General features: G+C 37.8%; 1 protein-coding gene across 1 annotated transcript in view; it reads left to right on the forward strand.

Moving 5' to 3' along the window:
- LOC149258199 (alpha/beta-Hydrolases superfamily protein) overlaps positions 1-20,766 on the forward strand; it is a 344,546-nt gene that overhangs the window by 149,297 nt on the left and 174,483 nt on the right. Inside the window, exon 7 of the mRNA XM_089414890.1 lies at positions 16,780-16,842. Within this exon, the coding sequence (XP_089271016.1) occupies positions 16,780-16,842 (63 nt within the window). The remainder of the gene's footprint in view (positions 1-16,779; positions 16,843-20,766) is intronic.

The raw sequence follows: 20,766 nt of genomic DNA on the forward strand, positions 1-20,766 counted from the left end.
CTGTTCCTTTTACATTTAGGATTTCAGAAGTTAAGCCCCATGTTTTGGAGAGAATTTTCCCTATTCTTGGGGTCTGGCTTTTGAAAATGCTTTTGTTTCTTGTCAACCATATTTGTCAACATAGCACTACTGGGATGCATTTCTAGATCCTCTGTATTGTCACTTTCTTCTTTGTTGTATATGGGTAAGCCTTCTCCCAGGCTTGGAAAAATTCTGGCAAAGGCTTTGCGAAATTTAGGTTGATTTCAAGGGGACTTGTGAGCTGTTGCCAGCATAGCACTGCTGGGATGCATTTCCAGATCCTCTGTATTGTCACTTTCTTCTTTGTTGTATACGGGTAAGCCTTCTCCCAGGCTTGGAAAAATTCCAGCAAAGGCTTTGCGAAATTTAGGTTGATTTCAAGGGGACTTGTGAGCTGTTGCTAGCACTCTTTGGCTAGAATGCAATCCTGGAATAAATGCTGTATGGTCTCTTCTGCCTGCAAGCACATTGGACATCTAGAAGGGCCTTGGAAGCCTTTTTTTAAAGTTTTCACTAGTTAAGATCTTTCCTTTTAAGAGTGTCCAGGTGAAAATTTTGATCTTAGGTAAACTTTCAGACTTCCAAACTGTCTTCCAGAGACCCCAATCTTGTTGGTTTGGGTGATCTTGTAAAATTTTGTATCCAGTCTTGACTGTATATCTTCCTCCACTTGGGTCCCAAAGGAAGTCATCTTCTTCATCATAGCTTATGGGTGCTGCCCCCTTAAGGAACTGCCTTAATTTGACCCATTGCACTTTCAGATTTGCAGGGATTGTTATATTTTGCCATTCTTGCCAGTCTCTCTGATTCCAAACAGATATTGAGTGTAGAGTGTTAAGACCTTTTTCTCTCATCCATTTTTGAATGCCCTCAAGTTCTGTGTGAGTTTTTAAAGGCTCTTCCCCCCATAATTCTATCATCCCAAATCAAAATTGTTTTCCCGTTGCCCGGGATTTTAGAAATATGATTGCTAATTAGAGGGATTGTCTTTTTCATGAGTTTCCAGACTTGAGTGCACGATTTTGTAGGGATATTTTCGTTCAGCAAATTTCTTCTAGAGTTGTCCATTTATTTTGAGGCGAGAGTTTTTTTCCACCAGCTCTTTTTTCCTGTGATCAGTCTCCATATTATTTTCATTCCTAGGGCAGCATTCATGAGCCCAGGTAGCCGTATTGATAAGCCTCCTTGTTCATATGGTAGTACTACTTGTTCCCACCTGACCAAACTAAATTTTTTGTTTTCTTGTTTCCCTCCCTGCCATAGAAAGCCTCTTAGAATTAACTCCATTTGTTTGTGAGCACTTGCTAGAGCCAAAATTATTGCATATTGATAGATTGGGAGTGCTGCAAGAAGTTCTTTTATTAATATCACCCTCCCTGCCATATTTAACCACATCATCCCCCAGCTTTGGATTTTGTTTTTTTCAATCTATTTGGTCCATATTTCTGCCTTCATGTTTTCTTTGGATATGGGGAGTCTCAAATAGAAGAAATGAGTCCATTTTTCCTGTATGGGGATGTCTAGGATTTGAAAAATCCTTTGCATTATTCTGGGAGGAGTGTTCTAGCCATATATTCTGCATTTTGTGTTGTTTAAGAGCCCACCTGAAACCTGTAGAAAATCATCAAGTATTCTTTTGAATCTTCTTGCAATTATTGTAGAGGCCTCTCCCAATAATAGAGTGTCATCCACAAACAAGGAGTGGTTTATGGTCTTTACTCCTCTTGCTATTCGAAGCCCAATAATATTTCTTTCTTTTCTTTGTTTTTCCAATGTTCTACTTAGAGTTTCAGCCATTATAATATATAGAAAAGGGGAGAGTGGACATCCTTGTCTGAAGCCTCTTGTGCTTTGAAAAAATTCACCGGGCCTTCCATTTATGAGAGGTGCAATCCATGGAGTTGTGATGCAAGCTTGAATGACCTTATATCCAAATTTTTTGAGCACTGCCACTAGATATGGGAGGCTGACCCTATCAAATGCGTTTGCCATATCTAGTTTGATAATGATTCCTTTCTCTTTTCTTTGCATGCTGGAGTGTACAGCTTCCTGTACAATTATTACATTATCTATGATTTGCCTGCTAGGCACAAAACCTCCTTGGTATTCTGATATTATCGTCGGAAGTACTTCTTTGATTATATTTGCAATTATTTTGGTGATGATCTTCTAGGAGGAATTGCAAAGGGAAATGGGGCAAAATCTATTGAAAGTGGAGGGGTTGGATTCTTTTGGGACTAGAGCAAGATATGAGGATTTTGTGTTGCTTCCTATTTTTTTTTTTGAAAATGTTTTTCACCATTCTTAAGAAATCCTTTCTTATTATATTCCAATGAAGTCTGTAGAAAGCTATAGTGAAACCATCTGGCCCTGGAGCTTTATCTGGATGTAGGCTCCATATGGCCGCCACTACCTCCTCTTCTGTTATCACTTTTCATATTTATGAGTTTTGCTCTTTTTTTTTTTGGTATGCTGAAGGAAGCTTTCATAATCAACTATCTCTTCTCTAGCTGAAAGTAGATTTTTGAAATGCTTGTGGGCTGCTTTTTTTAGATCCTCTGCTCCTTTGACCTTTTGTTCGTCAACTTGAATTTTGTCTATCTGATTTATTGCTCTTTTTATTCTAATGGTGTTGTGAAAGAAAGTTGTATTTTTATCCCCTGCATTGAGCCAAAGGCTTCTGGATTTCAATCTTGCCTCTTCTTCCTCTTTCCTATTTTCCCTGTATATTTTCCAAAAAATCTCCTTCTCTTAAATAATCTTGCTTGTCCTCCTCTTTATTTTCTTTTTCAGTTTGTATGCTGTCCATTTTATTTTGCAGCTGTGTTTTCCTTTTTTTTTTTTATTTCATTTGCTCTTGCCCATTCCTTAAGCTTAGCTCTTAAATTTTTTAATTTTGTTTCCCAAATATATTGGGGTGATCCTGAGATTCTTGGTGCCCATGTTTCTTTGATTAGATTTCTAAATTCTGCATTGCTGTCCCAAATTGAGCTGTATCTAAATGGAAGGGGTCCTTGGTTTTCCATTTTGCCCATAATTATTGCCACTGGCTTGTGATCAGATGCCATGGTGTGAAGGATTTTTGATTTAATTGAGCTGTAAACTGCTGCTATGTTTTCTTGAATCAGAATTCTATCCAGCCTTTCTTTTATGTTATTTTTGCCCACTCTTTTGTTGCTCCAGGTATATTTTCCATTGTTTGGAGGAATATCTATTAAGTTGTGTTGCTCCATTATTGTTTCCAAAGCGTCCCTGGATGGGTCTGTATGATATATCCCTCCAAACTTCTCTTCTATACTTCTCACCAAATTTAAATCCCCTCCAAGGATTATTTTTCCAGTTTGTATTTCATTTAGAGCTTCTTTTATGATGTTCCAACATTGCTCTTTTTCCCTGTAATGATTGGGAGCATATATATTTATGAAGCTATACTTCTCTCTTGTGCTTGTTTGCTTTAGATTTGTTTGTGTCCAATGCTGTTCCTTGTTTTGTTGTATCATTTCCCAGTGTCCTTTTTTCCATATCGCGCAGATTCCTCCTGAAGCTCCTGTAGCCTGTATTGCTTCCCCTTCATAATTTTTGAATTTTTTTATTATTTTTTCAGTTTCTTGACTATTTGTTTTGGTCTCCTGAATCATAAAAATGTCTGGATTTTCTTTTGCCAAAATGTCTCTTGCGGCATTTTCTTTGAAGGATGATCCCAATCCTCGGCAATTCCAGGAGACCACAATCATTATTTATTTGTTGGGTGGTGCAAGGGACCTTTCCCTCTCTGTTGGCTTTTGTCATTGTTTCCTGAACTTTTTCCCAAAAAGGAGTCCATTGGTTGTTGCGTACCTAGAGCCATTTCCTTTGCTGTAGCTTCATCCCTCAGCTCTTTGTTGGACTTCCTTCTTGCTTTTTTTGATGTTCAATGGTTTGAAGGGATTCCTTTGACTGATTTCTTGTTATAATTTTGTCAACTGAAGGAGGAGGTGGAGATCGAATGTTTGAGAGAGGAGGGGATGCGGAGGAGTTGTGAGGATGTGGAGGGGATCTGGGGGATGGAGGGGCTGTGAGGTCCAAGGGCCCAAAAGGATTTAGGCTAATGAGAGAGGAGGTGTTGTTTGCTTTTGGAGATGGAGGGGGTCGGAGGAGACAAGGGGCTGCGATGAAGAGTGAGGGGGTTGTTTATTGGATGTCTTCTTCCGTTTAGCCTGCTCCCATTTGTTTTCTGGGTCTTCTACATTTTCATTTTTTTATTTTTTTTGTACATCTATTAACAAAATGACGGTATTCGTGGCATACCTTAAAAGATATGGTATGTTCTATGCTAGAGCAATTTATTTAAATTTTCACAGTTAGCAGTCACATCAGCATTAAGATAAACTGCAGATAGAACATAAATATAAATCGCAGAGGACAAGCCAAGACAAGAGGACACAAGATGTGGCGCCAGCCAGGGACAAACCCCACAATGTGGGGAAACCCTTGATCAATTCTTCTTTTATGTTCTCCAAAGTTCAGTAGAGAAAGAGAGAGAGAGAGAGATAGTACATTTACAACAGAAGTCAACACTTTGACTTATCTAGCATAGATCATTTCGTATAATGATGAGATCAGTTGAAGCAGAGATAGTACATTTACAACAGAAGTCAACACTTTGACTTATCTAGCATAGATCATTTCGTATAATGATGAGATCAGTTGAAGACATTCTACTTCAACTGATTCTCCAAGGTGACTCCTTCACCTATCATCGTGCTGCATCTGGTTTTGTTGCTGCACCATTGCATACTGCACCATGCTACACTAATCATGATTATCACCATGCTGCCCATGTCCATGATCTTATTAATCATCTTGCTGCTTTTTATGTTGCATCTTCCATCATCATGCAGCCCTATGACTACGCTGCTCTCATCTACTCTCATCATCATTTTGCTTGCCCATGCCCATCATGATCTGAGACTGATCATTCTTATCATTCTCATTATGTTGATACTGTAACCATCATTGCTCATGATCCTTGTCATTGTGAGTGCATGACTGCGACTACAGGAATTTACAATGGCTCCATACCTTGATTATTGTTATGATTGCATATGGATATCTCTGTGCATAACATGAACAACATATATATATATGACATATGAACAGCGTGTAATAACATGAACAACGTTGAACATCGTATATATGAACTGTGTGTAAGGGTATCTTCATGACTGCGTATGGACCCTTTATTAACTGCGTGTTATGAATTTATGACTGCAGCTGTTCCAGGCATCACGTTGGCTGCGTGTAATGATTCCATATGACAACGGATCCAAATTAGGGTTGCGGCTGTTCCAGGCATCACGTTGAATGATCAGCGTGTTATGACAACGGATCCATCGTGGATTTCTTCATTGCCTGCCCAACGTATAGGGTTTCCATACCTGAGCGTATATTGACTTCATGACAGCGTAAACTGCGTGGATGTATGTCTTCTGGACAACGTATATGTCTCCATGTATCTCTTCATGAACTACAGCTAGGTCTTCCAAGAACAACGTATGCCATAACATCGTTAGATTCTGCGTATACATAACAGTGTATGCCATAACTGCGTTAGATATCAGTCTCTGCGTATACATGACAACGTATGCCATAACTGCGTTAGATTTCAGTCTCTACGTATACATAACAGCGTTGAGTTTCCATGACTGCGGCTCTTGGCTGTGGCTTCATATATAACTGCGGTTCCTTCATTATGCTACGTTGCTTAGTGTCTTTATGTCAGCGAGAGAGGTGCTGTGCGTATATATATGCGTATGTTACAACATATCCCATTACATCGCATGAATGTCTCCATGTCTGCATTCCTCATCATGTACAACGTGTAATCCATCATGGACAGCGTGTGAACTGTGTATAATCTCCAGCGTAAGAATGTCTTCCCTTACTCTAGGTGACTTCATTACAGGACTGCGTTCAGATGTTAAGGCTCCTTGAACAGCGTATAAGCTAGGGCATCATCCACATATAAGCTGGGGCATCATCCAATGTATCTTCTTGTGTGTCTCTCCTTCACCAAAAACCCAAGATGTGGTGAGGAGGAGATCACATGAAGAGTGTGTCTAAATGACATCAAATCCTCTTATATTTATACTAAAACGTATAGGTTGAATAGACATGACGTTTGGGCTTCTTGAGCCTACATAAGAGCTGGTCAGCTAGATAATAAAACCATAATCTAAATAAATTCATATCTCCATAAATACATATCGAAATCGGATGATCTTTGGATCAATCCTACACCTCTCGATGAGAGGGATCCAATAAAAATATTAGCTGTCATAAATAAGCTGACCCACATGGAGTTTGGCCCTAGTTGCCAATTTAACAACCTTGCATTTAAAAGGAATTTGCTCGTAATCCAGCTGTTGAATGTGCGTCCATTGATCCTCTTTGATTTTGATCGCCTCCGGGAGCCCTTTCCCTAGATCCACTTCTACGCAGATTTTGGCACATGCATGCATATTTTCCTTTGGTTCACACCTATCTATGTATTTCCCAACTGCATTTCCGATGGCTTTTACTGAATCGTCTTCCTAGCAGTGTAGGGGAAGGTGCCGTAGCCTGACCCAGATTGGGACATCGCTGGGAACATCCATCTCTGGATCAAAATCTGGTGTCCATCTATTTAGATACAGTCCTCTTGTATCCATGAAGTATGGGCCATTCCTAAATATCAGATCACGATCCTCCTTGGTTTCGAAGTGGAAGGTGTAGTATCCTCTTCCACAGAACCTGATTGATATTTTCCCATTTATTGACACAGTCCAGTTCCTTTCAACCCATTTATGGACCGTCTTGGGTGAGGGCCATAACCTAGTAAACTGCCCAACTAATCCACGCTCCGCAAGGGATAACGCTGCTCTACGAGGGAGAGCAGGAGGGAGGGAGATTTCGGGAATGTCTTCCAATCTTTTAACAAACTTGGTTATTGACGGTCGATTTTTGGTCGAACCCATTGCATAAATGAGGGAGGTGAATGCTTTTGCAGATTCTTCAGTTTCCTGTTGGCAATCTGGAAGGGGATCTCCATCCTCTAGAGGATCCATTTGGTACAAGGCTCAGCAGGAGGCTGCTGAGGAGCAGCTGCGATTTGCGTTCTTCGGGTTAGGGTTGGTTGCACAGCTCAGTGCTCAGCAGCGGCAACGATCTTTCTTTGAGTTGCATTTTTGTCTATAATATTACGGGAAAAAGTTATGATGATTTTCCCAAGGTCAACTATTTGGGATATGTAATTCAGGATCCTGCAAAAACCATAACTTCCTTGGGTCATATCTTCGAAAATATAGCGAGACAATATTTGAAATTCGGACCCGAGGTTCAGCGAGATTTTGTCTCAAATGGGATTTTTTTTTAGCTTTTGAAACTTTGTAGAAAAAAGGTTATAGCGAAAATTCCACGATGACCTGTTTGGAGCAGCGAAAGCTTTCATACCAAATGTTATGCAACCAATTCACAAAATAAAAGAAAAGATAGATCAACGACTTTAGAATCAACCTCTTCGAGGGGGCAGCCTCCTTTTCATTACATAAATGAACAATTCTTGGATGATTCAAATGACAAAACCTCATTTCTATATATAGGGTTCTAAGGGGTCACAATATAATCAGAGCTAACATAAAAATAATAATGTAAGGGCACACCAATAACATTATGGGGACTACATGGGTCACAACAATACAATAAGGGGGTACACTGACAATAACAATGAGGGAATACACTAGTATTATAGGGACCTAACAATTACCCCATTTTTTTTTCTATGTAATCCTTCACAACTTTATTACTCCTTCAACTTCAATATGGAATGGTTAATAATCCTTTCTCTATTAAAAAGAAACCTTATATAAAGATATCTTATTCTTGTAAAAAAACACCTTCCACATTTTTTTAATTATGAACGTTTTGACTTTAATTAAATTTATTTTATATGACTTTATGAATATTTATTTTCCCTTTTTAATAATCCTGGCTTTGAATACCCTTTTTTATTATAAGAGGCTATATCTATATATATATATATATATATATATATATATATATAACCTCTTATAATTTATTACCAGATTGTCTCATTAAAAACCTTACATTAAATAAAATATTCTTTGACTAAACCCTTTCAATCCTTTATTCGATTTATGCGGTGATAATCCTTTATTCGGTTTATTAAATTTATATCGATCGGTCATGGTGAGGTTGCTATTGGGCATGTCCGTTCCACTTGACCGTACAGATTGTAGGCTTGACCACACAGTGAAATAATACACGCAGATTTTAATTTGGTATGGGTAAATTGGTTGAATGATTAATTGTTATATAGGTTGATGTTATGTGGAGGCCTGAAACAAGTGGTAGTTGGCAACGACTGTGTATATTGGCTGTGTGGACAGCTATCGGGTCGACGGCAAATGGTATCGACGATGGCTTGTGATGTATGACCTATGTCACAAGGTTCGTCGAACTTTAACCTTGAGGTTTGAATTTTGGCGAACCTTAAATTTGAGGTTCGACAAACTTCATCGAAACGCATAGCCATTGACCAAGTCCATAGATCAAAATTGATAACTTCATGTCACAACTCAAGCTTGTAATTTATCCTTGCAGTTTCCATGTCCGTGATAACATATTTGATGTTTACTGATGTTGATTCCTTACTATTTTATCCTATAATTCATTATATATATATATAGACGAATCTAATGGCGAACCTCCTCTGAACCTCATCAAAAAATTAGAACTCAAACCGAACCTAATCATTGCCGAACCTGAACTCGAACCCGAACCATGTGACATTGTGTATGACAAATGCAACATAGGGGTTGTAATGGTGACAATAGAGATAGGCAATGTGCTTCGATGGTGATAGTGGGCGGCTGTAGCTGTGTGACGATGAGACTTAGCAACAACGACTGTTGGAATGGCAGTGGGAGAAGGCATAGTAGCGACAATTTTGTTTGGCGGTAGCACAGATGGTAGTGTCACAGAGTTGTAGCGATCACTGCTAGAGTTCGGGCAACGACGCAAGGAAGGTGGTTCAATAGAGTTGGTGGCAGCCGCTGAAGGGATTTGACCATGGAATAGTTGCTCGAATAGGGTCGACAGTTTCAGTGACCAGGTAAGTCACTTTGACCTCCTTTATATATATATATATATTTTTTTTATATAATTTTTTTTATATGTTTTTTTTTTTTTAATTTTCTATAATTTTTTTTGACTGTATATTTCAATTTTTTTTGTGCCTTTTTTATATTTTTTTTCCATTTATTTTTATATATATATTTTTAATATATTTCATTTGTTTCTAATATATTTTTTTATCCTTTTCTTTTTGAATGGCCAAGGGCCTCTAAACGACGAAACTAAGAAATGGAGAAACTCCAAACTTGAGCGAAACGCTTCAACTATACGACCACTGCGTTGACGAAGACTTTAATGGCCAATGGTCGGGATCAGAGAACGTGGCTCTGATACCAATGTAACGACAAAGTTCGTATATGCAGTGGAGTAATTTTCAAAACACTTGGAAGACGTAAACATCCGTAGTAGGACAAGTAAATTGTATATTGAATAGTGTATAATAGAATTGATCAGATGATTACAATGAGGGCGAGGGCCTGCTTATCTACCCTAGGTAGGTACCTCTTCACAACAGTTATGCCCTTAGGGATATACCTCTTCATTAACGAATTGTTAGTTAATTAATCATTATTTATTATTATTATTATTGTTTACATTATTTATATTATTTTATATACATTTTATTCATAACATTTTACCATATAAATTAAAATAATGATTACGTAACCATATTTAAATTTAATTAATAAGCACATAAAAACTTAATACTTACATTAAAGTTACAATATAAATACTCATATAAACCATGGATATTCACTCCCACTTTATCATGGATATTATTAACTTGTAAATAAGTTTTGTTACAATACTATGGGCCAATACCATGGCTTATCAATACCACATGCCCAAAAACCATAACTCATTCCACAATCAAATATTTTATAAATATTTTATATTAATTTAATTTTATAAATGTTTGTAAACACTTGCATGTCGGCTCAATTAAACACTAATAAAAAGTTAAAGTAATGTAGAGTTTAGTATTGGAGATATGTTGTAGTGTTCGTAAATGAGTGTAAACATTTAAATGTTGGCTCAATTAATAATAAAAAGTTAAAAGTAATAAAAATAATAAAATTCATTTTGTTAGTTTGCTAAGTCACATGACACGAGGACACGAGACACGGAGGACATGTAAATACGAGTATTCAATACGAAACGCAGCGACCTGGAAACAGGACACGGGGGACACGTTTTATATATATATATATATACCGAAATATAGTTTTTTATCCATATTAAATTGCAGGTTGCAGCTTATCTAATCAAATTAAAATATAATTACTTCTCAACGTTCATAGTTCACTTGAAAAAAATAAATAGAATCAAAATTTACTATTTAGAAATTAGAATGTGATATGTTTGGTCATGATTCTTGAATATTCAATGTCCATTGTTCATGTACAACTTACAAGCACATAAGAAAATAACTAAAGTCTAATCCTATTGATTTCCTCTGCCCCTCTTGCAAGAAAATGCCACAACTTTCCCTTTCCCTCTAGATGTAGATGCTGGTGCTGGTGGAGTTGGTAGTGGAGTTTGCTATGCTCTAGAAGCTGAAGAACTAGAAGTAGGAGCTATAGGGGGTAGACCATGTCCTCTACTAGTGGCAGGAGTAGCCTGGGCAGGTGGTGTTACCTGGAAACATTACAATCTCCCAATCCTGAAATCCTGAAAAACTGATAAGTCTGCTGCATTTTGAATGAAATCTAAAATTCTACTTTCTCCATATGAAATCCAATGAGGCCGGAACTACTCTCAAACATCCTGAGTCATTTCATGGTAATGTTAAAAATTTAAGTAAAAGGATGAAAATGAAGATTAAGGAGAATGTCACTTTTACTTTAAGAATTGAACATTACCATGAATAGCATATCAATACTAGGGCCTAGACTTGATCATTAAGCTGCCCCACTAAAAATTTATTTGTTTCTTTCAAAAAAAATTGCAGCTTATGCAGGCAACGTTTTCTATCAATGGAATACGTGTTTTCTAGATGCAGGACACGACGAAAACCGGCGAATACGTTTTACATTTTACAGGACACAATGAAAAACGTTTTCAACACGTTTTAGGGCCGTTTTCGTGTCCGACACGTAAAATACGGGACACGGGACCTTGGAGGACGTGTCCTGTGACTTACTTAGTTTGTAATTTTTTTTAATACGATTATGAACAATTTTTTAGATTAAAAAAAATCATAATATACATATCACATTAAAATATATAACATATAAATAGTAGTTATAAATTAAGATCCATTTTACCATATAAATTAAAATAATGATTCCATAACCATATTTAAATCCAATTAAGAAGCACATAAAAGCTTAATTGCGCTGAGAGGCACTCTCCAGCAATGTCATGTAAACATTAGCAGTTTTCAGACTTTGAGTTTTGAAAACCCATGGTTTTTCCCATGGTATTCTTAACCCATAGTTTTCCCATGGTATTCTTCTCTAATGTAGCTTATTTAAAGCATAAAATTCCAATGAATATATAAATAGATATTTTAAAGAAAATTTTATAATTTTTTTTTTGAATATAAAATGGAGAGCAATTTAAGATGGATCTAATTTTAATTAATAAAAACTAATACTTAAACCAACCTAAATCCATCTTAACTCTGGATCTACCAAGCCCCGAGAGGTATCAAATCTCTTTTCACTCCAAAAATGGTTGCACCTCAAGAGATTTGAATCATTGATCCGTCTCAATGCTTGGTAGATCCAGAGTTAAGATGGATCTGTGCTAGTGTTATATATATAATTTTGTCTCTCTCTCTCTCTCTCTCTCTCTCTCTCTATATATATATATATATATATATATATATAACATGTCCTCCATTTCCTATTTCCGAGGTCGACATGCCCTATGTTAGACACTTGTATTTCTATGCCCTCATGTCATGTGACTTAGCCAATGGCACAGACCACCTTCCATTATAATCGGCTCCAACTTTTGATATGTATGGACTTAATTAGTTCCTATGGAAGTTCGACAAAAGTACATGCTTATTGCTGTTGCACACACCCTTAAATTGAGAATCTGAAGAAATGTTACCCAACCCTGCCTCTACTATTGCTATTGATGACCATTAACCTTAGTATCGCTGTAGTGCCCTTACTCCTGTAAAAGCACATGGGCTAATTGGGCGGTTTCGTATCCCAATTCTTGTCATTGCCTTTATATCTCTATTACTTATGTTATAACCAGATTGCTAGTGTATTGCCTAAAATAAAGTAATTCAATAATGCCCCATTACAATTATACATGTATATTATCCAAACAAGCATGGTTGTAAGCTTTCTTGTCCTTTGTTTGTAATAATTTTTCCATTATATGTTTAATACTCCATGATTCCTTGGATATATGATCTAGGTTGCCCTTTTACCTAGTACTGCGTTAGATTTTTTAAGGGCACGTTGCAATTAGGCTTGTATCCTGTGGCTTGTATTCATTCCAATGTTGCACTATTCGTTATCGGGATAATTTCGGCGCGGGGAAAAAATTGGAAAAAATCGTAATAATCGGGAAAAAATCAGTAATAATCGGAAAAAAATCATTTGGTACAAAAATATTCATTTTTTTTCAATTTTTTTTAATATCTAAACCATCTACAACATAAAATAAATACATTGACAATAAATATGGTAAAAGAACTAATAAATAAGATGTTTAATATCATTTCTAGTGCTAAAATAGTAAAATCACACATAACAGTGAATCATGTCCTAAATAGTAAGTCCTGACTCCTGAGTCCCAACTCAGCCTCAAAATATCAACAAAAAATATAATAATGTATCTCATGAGTCATAATGTCATATACAATGAAATGAACAAAATAACTAAAGTCTAATACTATTGATTTCCTCTGCCCCTCTTGCGAGAAAATGCCATAGCTTTCCCTTTCCCTCTAGATGTAGATGCTGGTGCTGGTGGAGTTGGCAGTGGAGTCTGCTGTGCTCTAGAAGCTGAAGAACTAGGAGTAGGAGCTATAGGAGGTAGACCACGTCCTCTACTGGTGGCAGGGGTAGCCCAGGCAGGTGGTGTCACCTCCTCCTCCTGTTGCTCCAACTCCTCCTCCTCCTCCTCCCCCTCCCCTACATCCTGCACTAACCAATCATCAGCAGACTCTATGAGAGGACTCTCGGACTCAACCCTCCATGCAGCAGTGGTGTCAATCCCATCCAATGAGATGGCCTCCATATCAGGTGTCCTCTCAAGTTGCCTCACCCACAATCGAAGATTGTAGTAGACGTAGACCATGTCATTAAGTCGTTGGGACTCCAACCTGTACAAAGATCATGAAATAATAATTATAAAAAAAATATTGTTTAATGAATTCAAAAATTTATTTGGAAATTTGCAATATTTTAAATTTTTAAGTGTTAACCTGTTGCGCTTCTTGTTGTGTATTTTTTCAAATACACTCCAGTTGCGCTCACATCTTGAGGAGCTACATGTTTGGCTGAGGATCCGAATGGAAAGCTTTTGCAGAAGGGGTACCCTGGCACCATACATTTTCCACCATGCATCTACAACAAAATTACAAATAAAATTTTAAATAAACATAAGAAAAAAAATGGAATTTGAAGAGACAATGAAATTTGAAACAAACTAAAAAATACCTGGCATTTTAATCGTCCTATCAGTCACAGCCATGTCAAAGCCAAATGTGCCACCTGCCATCCTATATGTCTCAATTTCTTTAGATATTTCTGTACGTTCTGCTGGAGATCACACCATCCTTTGGATACAGGTTAAGAATCCATCCATGATCTCAGCATCAAATACGAACCCACATGCGTAAGAAAATGCGAGGTTCAAGAAAATCCCAGCAGCATGAATGGGACGATGGAGTGTGTTGTTCCATCGTTCATCAATCACTCCCCATAGGAGGAGTTGTCTCTGAAACCCCTCATCTCCCTTATCATCATAGTTTGCCCGAATGGATTCTTTCGCTCTGTCCATGGCCTCATACAAATAGCCCATTGCGGGCTTCTCACCATCAACTAACCGAAGAACCTTTACCAAAGGTTCAATAACGGCGCACACCTTCTGCACTCTCGCCCAGAAGTCTTCCTGGTATGAAACTAGTCTGCGTATGGACTCTCCCTCTGGTTTGCAACTCATTGGCAAATCACGCCACTCCTCTGAAAGAAACATTCTCTTCACATCCCACATAGAATTCAAGAGGGATTGAAGAGATATGAAACTGGTGGCAAACCGTGTAATGGCGGGGAGCACCAACTCTTTGTTGTTGGTGAATCTTCTCATCAAGCTAAGCACAGATGTATGATTATATATAAATTTTGTAATGCTTTTGGATGACTCAACAATATCTTTGACAAAGGAAATTTTCCCTATGTCCTCCAATATCAAATCAATACAGTATGCAACAAAAGGTGTCCAAAATAAAGTAGGATGCCTGTCCATAAGCATCCTGCCAGCGGCAACATAATTTACAGCATTGTCCGTTATGACTTGGACAACATTTTCTGCACCCACCTCCAAAATAAACACATCCAGCAAATCACATAAAGTTCTTGCATCTTTGATTTGTACAGATGCATCAACATATTTGATAAACATAGTCCCCTTGGGACAACTAACCAAGAAGTTTCTAAGGGTTCTTCCCTTTTGGTCAGTCCAACCATCTGACATCACAGTGCATCCTGTTTGTGCCCATGATTCCCTAAAATCCTCCAATCTTTTGGTGCAATCAAGCTTTTCATTTTGAAGAAGGGATTTTGTACCTTGGGCCAAGAGTTGCAATAACATCAACAACAGGCTGGAAAAAAGGATTATTCCTTACAATGCTGAAAGGAATATCACTCCAAAGGAGAAATTTGGCCAGCAACTTGTCAGGGTGTTCTTTCTCAGTTTTTTTTAGCATTGAACTGATAGATGGCTGTGAACCAGGTGTGGTTCGAGGAACAAAAAATGATGAGGCAGCTACCAGGTTGGTTGATGCTGCAGTAGAACCACTGCCACTTCCTTGTTCAACTGACTTTTTTAGTTGCCTCTTCATTTCTGCTTTGGCCTCTCTAGTGTGGTCTAAAGTTTCCAATGCTTTCATGGCTCTTCGGATGAGTTCAGGATTTGTATTTGTGCAAGGCCCTACATCAAATCCAGGGATTTGTGCAAGGTGATACTTCAATCTGTACACCCTCCCGGACATATGGTGCCCACACAACTTGCAAGACAAGTTTATTCTATCATTCAGAGCAGCAGGTTCACCAAATTCCCAGAAAGGGTCCAATTTCCTTGGCATGTTTGATTTTGAACTTTGAAGTTGAAAACTTGAATGGTGTTTCGGTGAACCTATGGGAAAATAAGGATTACAATTTAGTATTTACAAGTTACAAACTTACAATTTAGTATTTTACTATTTACATTTTACAAAAACTAAAAAAAAATTACATACAATTTAAGAAACCCCATTCCAAACCCAACCAAAAAAATAAAAAAAAATACATTGGACAAATGTCAAAAACCCCATGGGCCCATTCCAAACCCAACCAAAAAAACTAAAAAAAAATTACATTGGACAAATGTCAAAAACCCCATTCCAAACCCAACCAAAAACATAGAAAAAAAACAAAAACAAAGTTACAAAACAATGAAAACACAAAACGTTGGTGCCCATACCGGTTTTATGGAGATAATGTGTCTCCTCCTTAGCTCACTCTTCGATTTTCGCCTCCAGGTAGTTGATTTAGCTCCAAAATCTCCAAGCCTCTAATTCTCCAACTCTCCAAACCCCACCGCGCCCTCTGCTGTCCAAATGAAATAAAAAAAATCGCGTTTTTCCTAATAAACACGCGCTGCCCGACAGGCCCACGCTTTTTTCAGTAAAAATCGAAATTTTTTCGAAAAAATCGGCCAAATTTTTTTTTCCCAATTTTATCGCCCGATTTAATCGTCATTTTGAAAAAATCGTGATAATACGATATTGTCGCGATTTTTTGCCGATTTGTGCAACACTGATTCATTCTCCTTATGTTTTTTCGACACCTTTTTCCTTAATTCTGTTATATGGAAAGATCCAAAGAATATAAAGTAACTCGAAATGCCTAAAAAACTATGAGTTTTCTTGTGTAATCTGCAGTGTTGCTTGTTTTATTTGTTCAAATTGCACTTGTAATATGTGCACATTGCTGGTGGTCCTTCAAATCCCCTTAACATCCTTTAATTACTTACAAGAGATAAAAAGCCAAGGTACCTAAACATTTCTCATAAGTCAATTTGGATCTGTAAAGGCATACATGAAACTGCATCTCAGGTTTTGCAACCTAAATTCATTTTCCTTTTATCATGGTCTCTATAGGGTGAATTTAAATCGTGTTCTTCAGATGAAGAGTCAGTTTCCTTAATCACTCTTTACTCTTCTCTGTTGAAATGAAATGGGGAAGGTTAATTTATTGCTAATGTCGATTGTGCTATTACCAAGTGGGAAAGGTGTGGTTTACATTCTCTCTTAGGCAACTTGGGGTTTACCATTCGTGCTATTCTTTTTTAAAGTACTATTCTTCTTGTTCCACCATGGAACCAGATAAACATAATTTGATGTTTGGACAGGTTTACAACATGATATCATTAGGGGGGCCACATGCTGGAACTGCTTCTGTACCTCTTTGTGGGGTAAGCTCTTGGTATTTTTTCTGAGTTTTTCACATTTAGTGTTTGAGTCCTCTGTACTGTTGTGCAATATACGTTATACATTTCTATTATGTTGCAGTTTTACATGTAATGGATGTAGTTATGTCCATGATGTTACTCCACAATGTAATGTAAATAATAGAGCTCGTTCTTATAATGTGTGTCAACATGATTTAGTGACACATCACTAATGCACCAGAAGTTTTCTTGAAATGAGTGCATTACTGTCATATGATGAAAAATCATTATTAGAAGTTTTCATGGGACAAGTGACTTGTAGCACATATTAATTGGTAGACTTCTTCAGTGCCTTTCTGGCATATGTACATAATTTCAAAGATCTGGAATCAAACATGAGAGTACTATCATGGTAGCTGCACATTTGGTCGATTACAGAGCAAGAAGATAGATATAGAAATATAATACTACATAGAGTGGGATTGTATATAAAGTAAGAGTAATTTTCCCATTCTCAGTCAGATTTATACTAGTCTACTAAAAACCGGCCACACACTGTGGGAACTTGCTGGTTCAGAAACTGGTTGTACTGGTTGACACACCTGCCCCAAAAAAGAAAAAACAGTGCCCCACCCCTTTCAAACTTCAAGTTAATGTTATAATGAGCCTCCCCTCTATTTTCATATTTGGTGTCTAATGGTTTGGATTTACATTGATGTACATGAATATACATATATAAGAGTAACTTTTCATATTTTATGTAATTTTTTATTTATTGGTTTGGAAACCGTTTCATCGGCTGGTTATGGTTTTAGTCCTAGTCTGAGACTCTATTAGTTCTTGTGCTGGTTACAATTTTTAATTGTATATTGCATAGAGTGAGCTGTGACATGAAGCAAGAGCCATTTTCCCATCCTCATGTCACATTTAGACTAGTGTATTAAAAGCTGGCTGTAAATTTCAGGATATGGTAGTTTCAAAAACTGTTTGGACCAGTTGACAGATTTGTTTAACAAGTTTGACTGGTTCAGACACCTTTTCCCCCCAAAAAAGAAGCCCTATAACCAGCGAGGAGAGAAGAAGAAAGAGCGAAGTGTTTCAGCACTGTTTTGGGACTGTTTTGGGCTAAGTAATCTCCACACGTGCGAAGTTGCAGACCTGTCTATTGCAGCAAGGAGGCCGAGAAGGTTACAGTCATCTAAAGGTAACCAAGTTGGGTGAAGGACAAGTCAAAGGGAAGCTGAATTAAAAGGAAGGAGTCTCTTTCTAAAGAGAGGCTAGTTAAGGTTCAAAGTTGGTCATCTATACAAACTAGGGTTTCTGATTTGGAACCAAAAGTTGCAGACCGAAATCAAGGGGTCAAAATTCTGAAGGAAAGCTGACAAAGAAGAAGCAAAGGGTTTGACTCAAGGAAGAGGAAAAGGGATTTGTGTCTTGGTCTTGGAGTGGCAAATAGGTCAAGGGTCTTGGTCTTGGTATTCGTCAATTGAAGACTCTATAAGAAGAAGATTTCTCTAGGGCATGGTAATTAAGTGATTTCTCTTCTATTAGTAACTGCTTGTGAGTGCTTTTTACTTCGTTAGTTTAGGATCTTCTTTTACTTAGGTTATTAGTGTTCTTCTTCATCAAACAACTACTAATGCATAAACCATAAAGAGACAAGAGACACAGAATATAGGCTATCATCCAGGGCCAAAACCTCTCCCACTTGAGAGGAAAACCCGAACAAATTCTTCTTCTTATAGAGATTCCAATTGACGAATACCAAGACCAAGACCCTTGACCTATTTGCCACTCCAAGACCAAGACACAAGTTCCCTTGATGAGATCCTTAGACAACGATTGTCAACTTTCTGCTCCTTCCCTTTTCTTGGCTCCTCTTCCACTTCGACCTCCTTCTGCTTCAAACCTTCGGCCTCCTTGAATTAGGTCTGCAATCCTAATTCAGAAACCCTAGCTTATGCACAAGACCTTATCTTATGCCTTCACTTTCTTCGCTTTGGATAGGGTCTTCTTCTAGCTTGACTCGGCTCCCTTCTTGTCTTGACCTTCTTCCAACTCGGCTACCCAATGAGGACTGTTATTCTTCTCGACTCCTTCTGCTGCAATTGATCTCTTGCTACCTCACACATGTGGAGGATATCAACCCAAAAACAAACCAGAAAAGAGCTCGGATTATACTCTTCCTTCCTTCGCTTGATAATAAGCTTCCTCGCTGCACTTCGCACCTCTTACTTCAGACTTGATGACCACCGAAATTCTCTGCCTGAAATGATGCCGAGTTGTCCTATAAATAGTTGTTTCCTCATCAAAATAAGCCGACTTGACAACAAGTTGGCCGACGTGTCATTTGGAGAGGTATTGTTATTCTTCTTGAAGCCAACTTGAAGGGAGATGCTTGTGCTTGTCTTGGAGGGCTATTTGACACTTTCATTGACTCTTATACAAATGTAACATGCCCAAGAAGGGTCCTTCATACATGACATTGACTCTCTTTGACTTTATGACCAATCCTAAGGGCTCACAATGGGAGCCATTACTAAAAATAAAATTCCTTGCTCATGAAACCCATGAGACAAACATTACAAAAATAATTTTATTTTTCTTTACATCAATTACATAAAATCACATTTACACATGTCATTATGAAGACCGAACCTAGTTACACTTTTCAACACTCCCTCTTAACTAGGGAGGTATTCATAATGGTACTTGGTCATTCTCAATCTGAAGAATTTCTCATAAGAAGAGTCGGATTGGTAACCCCATCTGTATAGCATCATATCAACCAGCATTGTCACATAGCAAGGCCTTGACTAACAACTCTATCTCTCCACGAGATTTGAGCACAATGCTGGCGAGACCAATGATGTATAAACACCCTCATCATTGTCTATCTCGGAACATACCCCACCCGGGTTTTCAGGGTGTGTTCCACCAGGACCATTCTTATCTTGGATTCCTATTCCTCAAAGAATATCGGTCCTCTACGACCACTGTTATCTTGGATGCCCTAACACATCCTCAAAGAGCATCGGATGGCAGATGTTTACCCAATCCTCCATTCTGTCTTCCCAAGTGAAGACAAGAATGATATGTCTATCTCTCCCTCTTAATTAGGGAGGACATATCTATTCCAATAAAGGAATGTACTCATTCCTACAACAGGAATGTACCTAAGCTCCCTTTTGGCTTAGAAATTTTGCTTCCAAGTTTCTACCAAGTAAGAAACTTGTTTCCAGGCTCCCTCTTAATTAGGGACCTACAACAGCTCCTCAGGTGGAGATGATGGGACAACCAACTGCTTGAAGAACTCCTCACTATATCATGAACTTCTTTTCGTTATCTAGGATTCTTCATGTTTTGGGACCTCTTCATAGGGCACAAACCATTCAAGACTTTCATCCATGAGTTAGTCATGTCATCATTAGAAAGTGATCCATTTGTTCATATCTGGCCTTCCTTCATGCCATGCTGTCTTCTTGATGACATGTTTTCATAAGGATCTTTCATCCTACTATATGGGCATCGATGGTGGAATATATACATAGATCTTCCCTCGGCAGCCCTACATAAGCCTATCTAGATATTTGTTCAAAAAATAAGAAATTAACATATAAATCACAATTACCTTTGTGATGGTCTTTCATCTTGACATCTTCTAGTTTGCATCAACATCCTGCATACATATCGACACATCTCCGTTAGATATATATATTGTCAAGGGTCTCTTTCTTTTTCCAGATTCCATTCGAATCTTCATATCTTTCGTGGAGATATCCTAGTCAAATATTCTTGGTCTATGGATGTTGATTGCCTTTTCCATGGTTGCTTATCTCACGATCTCTTCCTTCCTTTCTTCACACATTTCTTTCTCAGGAACTTCCAATCAGAGTTCCTCCAATTAATGTCAACCACCTCATACTTCATATGAGGACATATTATGTT

Source organism: Pinus tabuliformis, chromosome 6 (genome assembly GCF_031772625.1).
Source record: "Pinus tabuliformis cultivar Carrire ecotype Pingquan chromosome 6, CPIR1, whole genome shotgun sequence".
In the NCBI taxonomy this organism is placed as follows: domain Eukaryota; kingdom Viridiplantae; phylum Streptophyta; class Pinopsida; order Pinales; family Pinaceae; genus Pinus; species Pinus tabuliformis.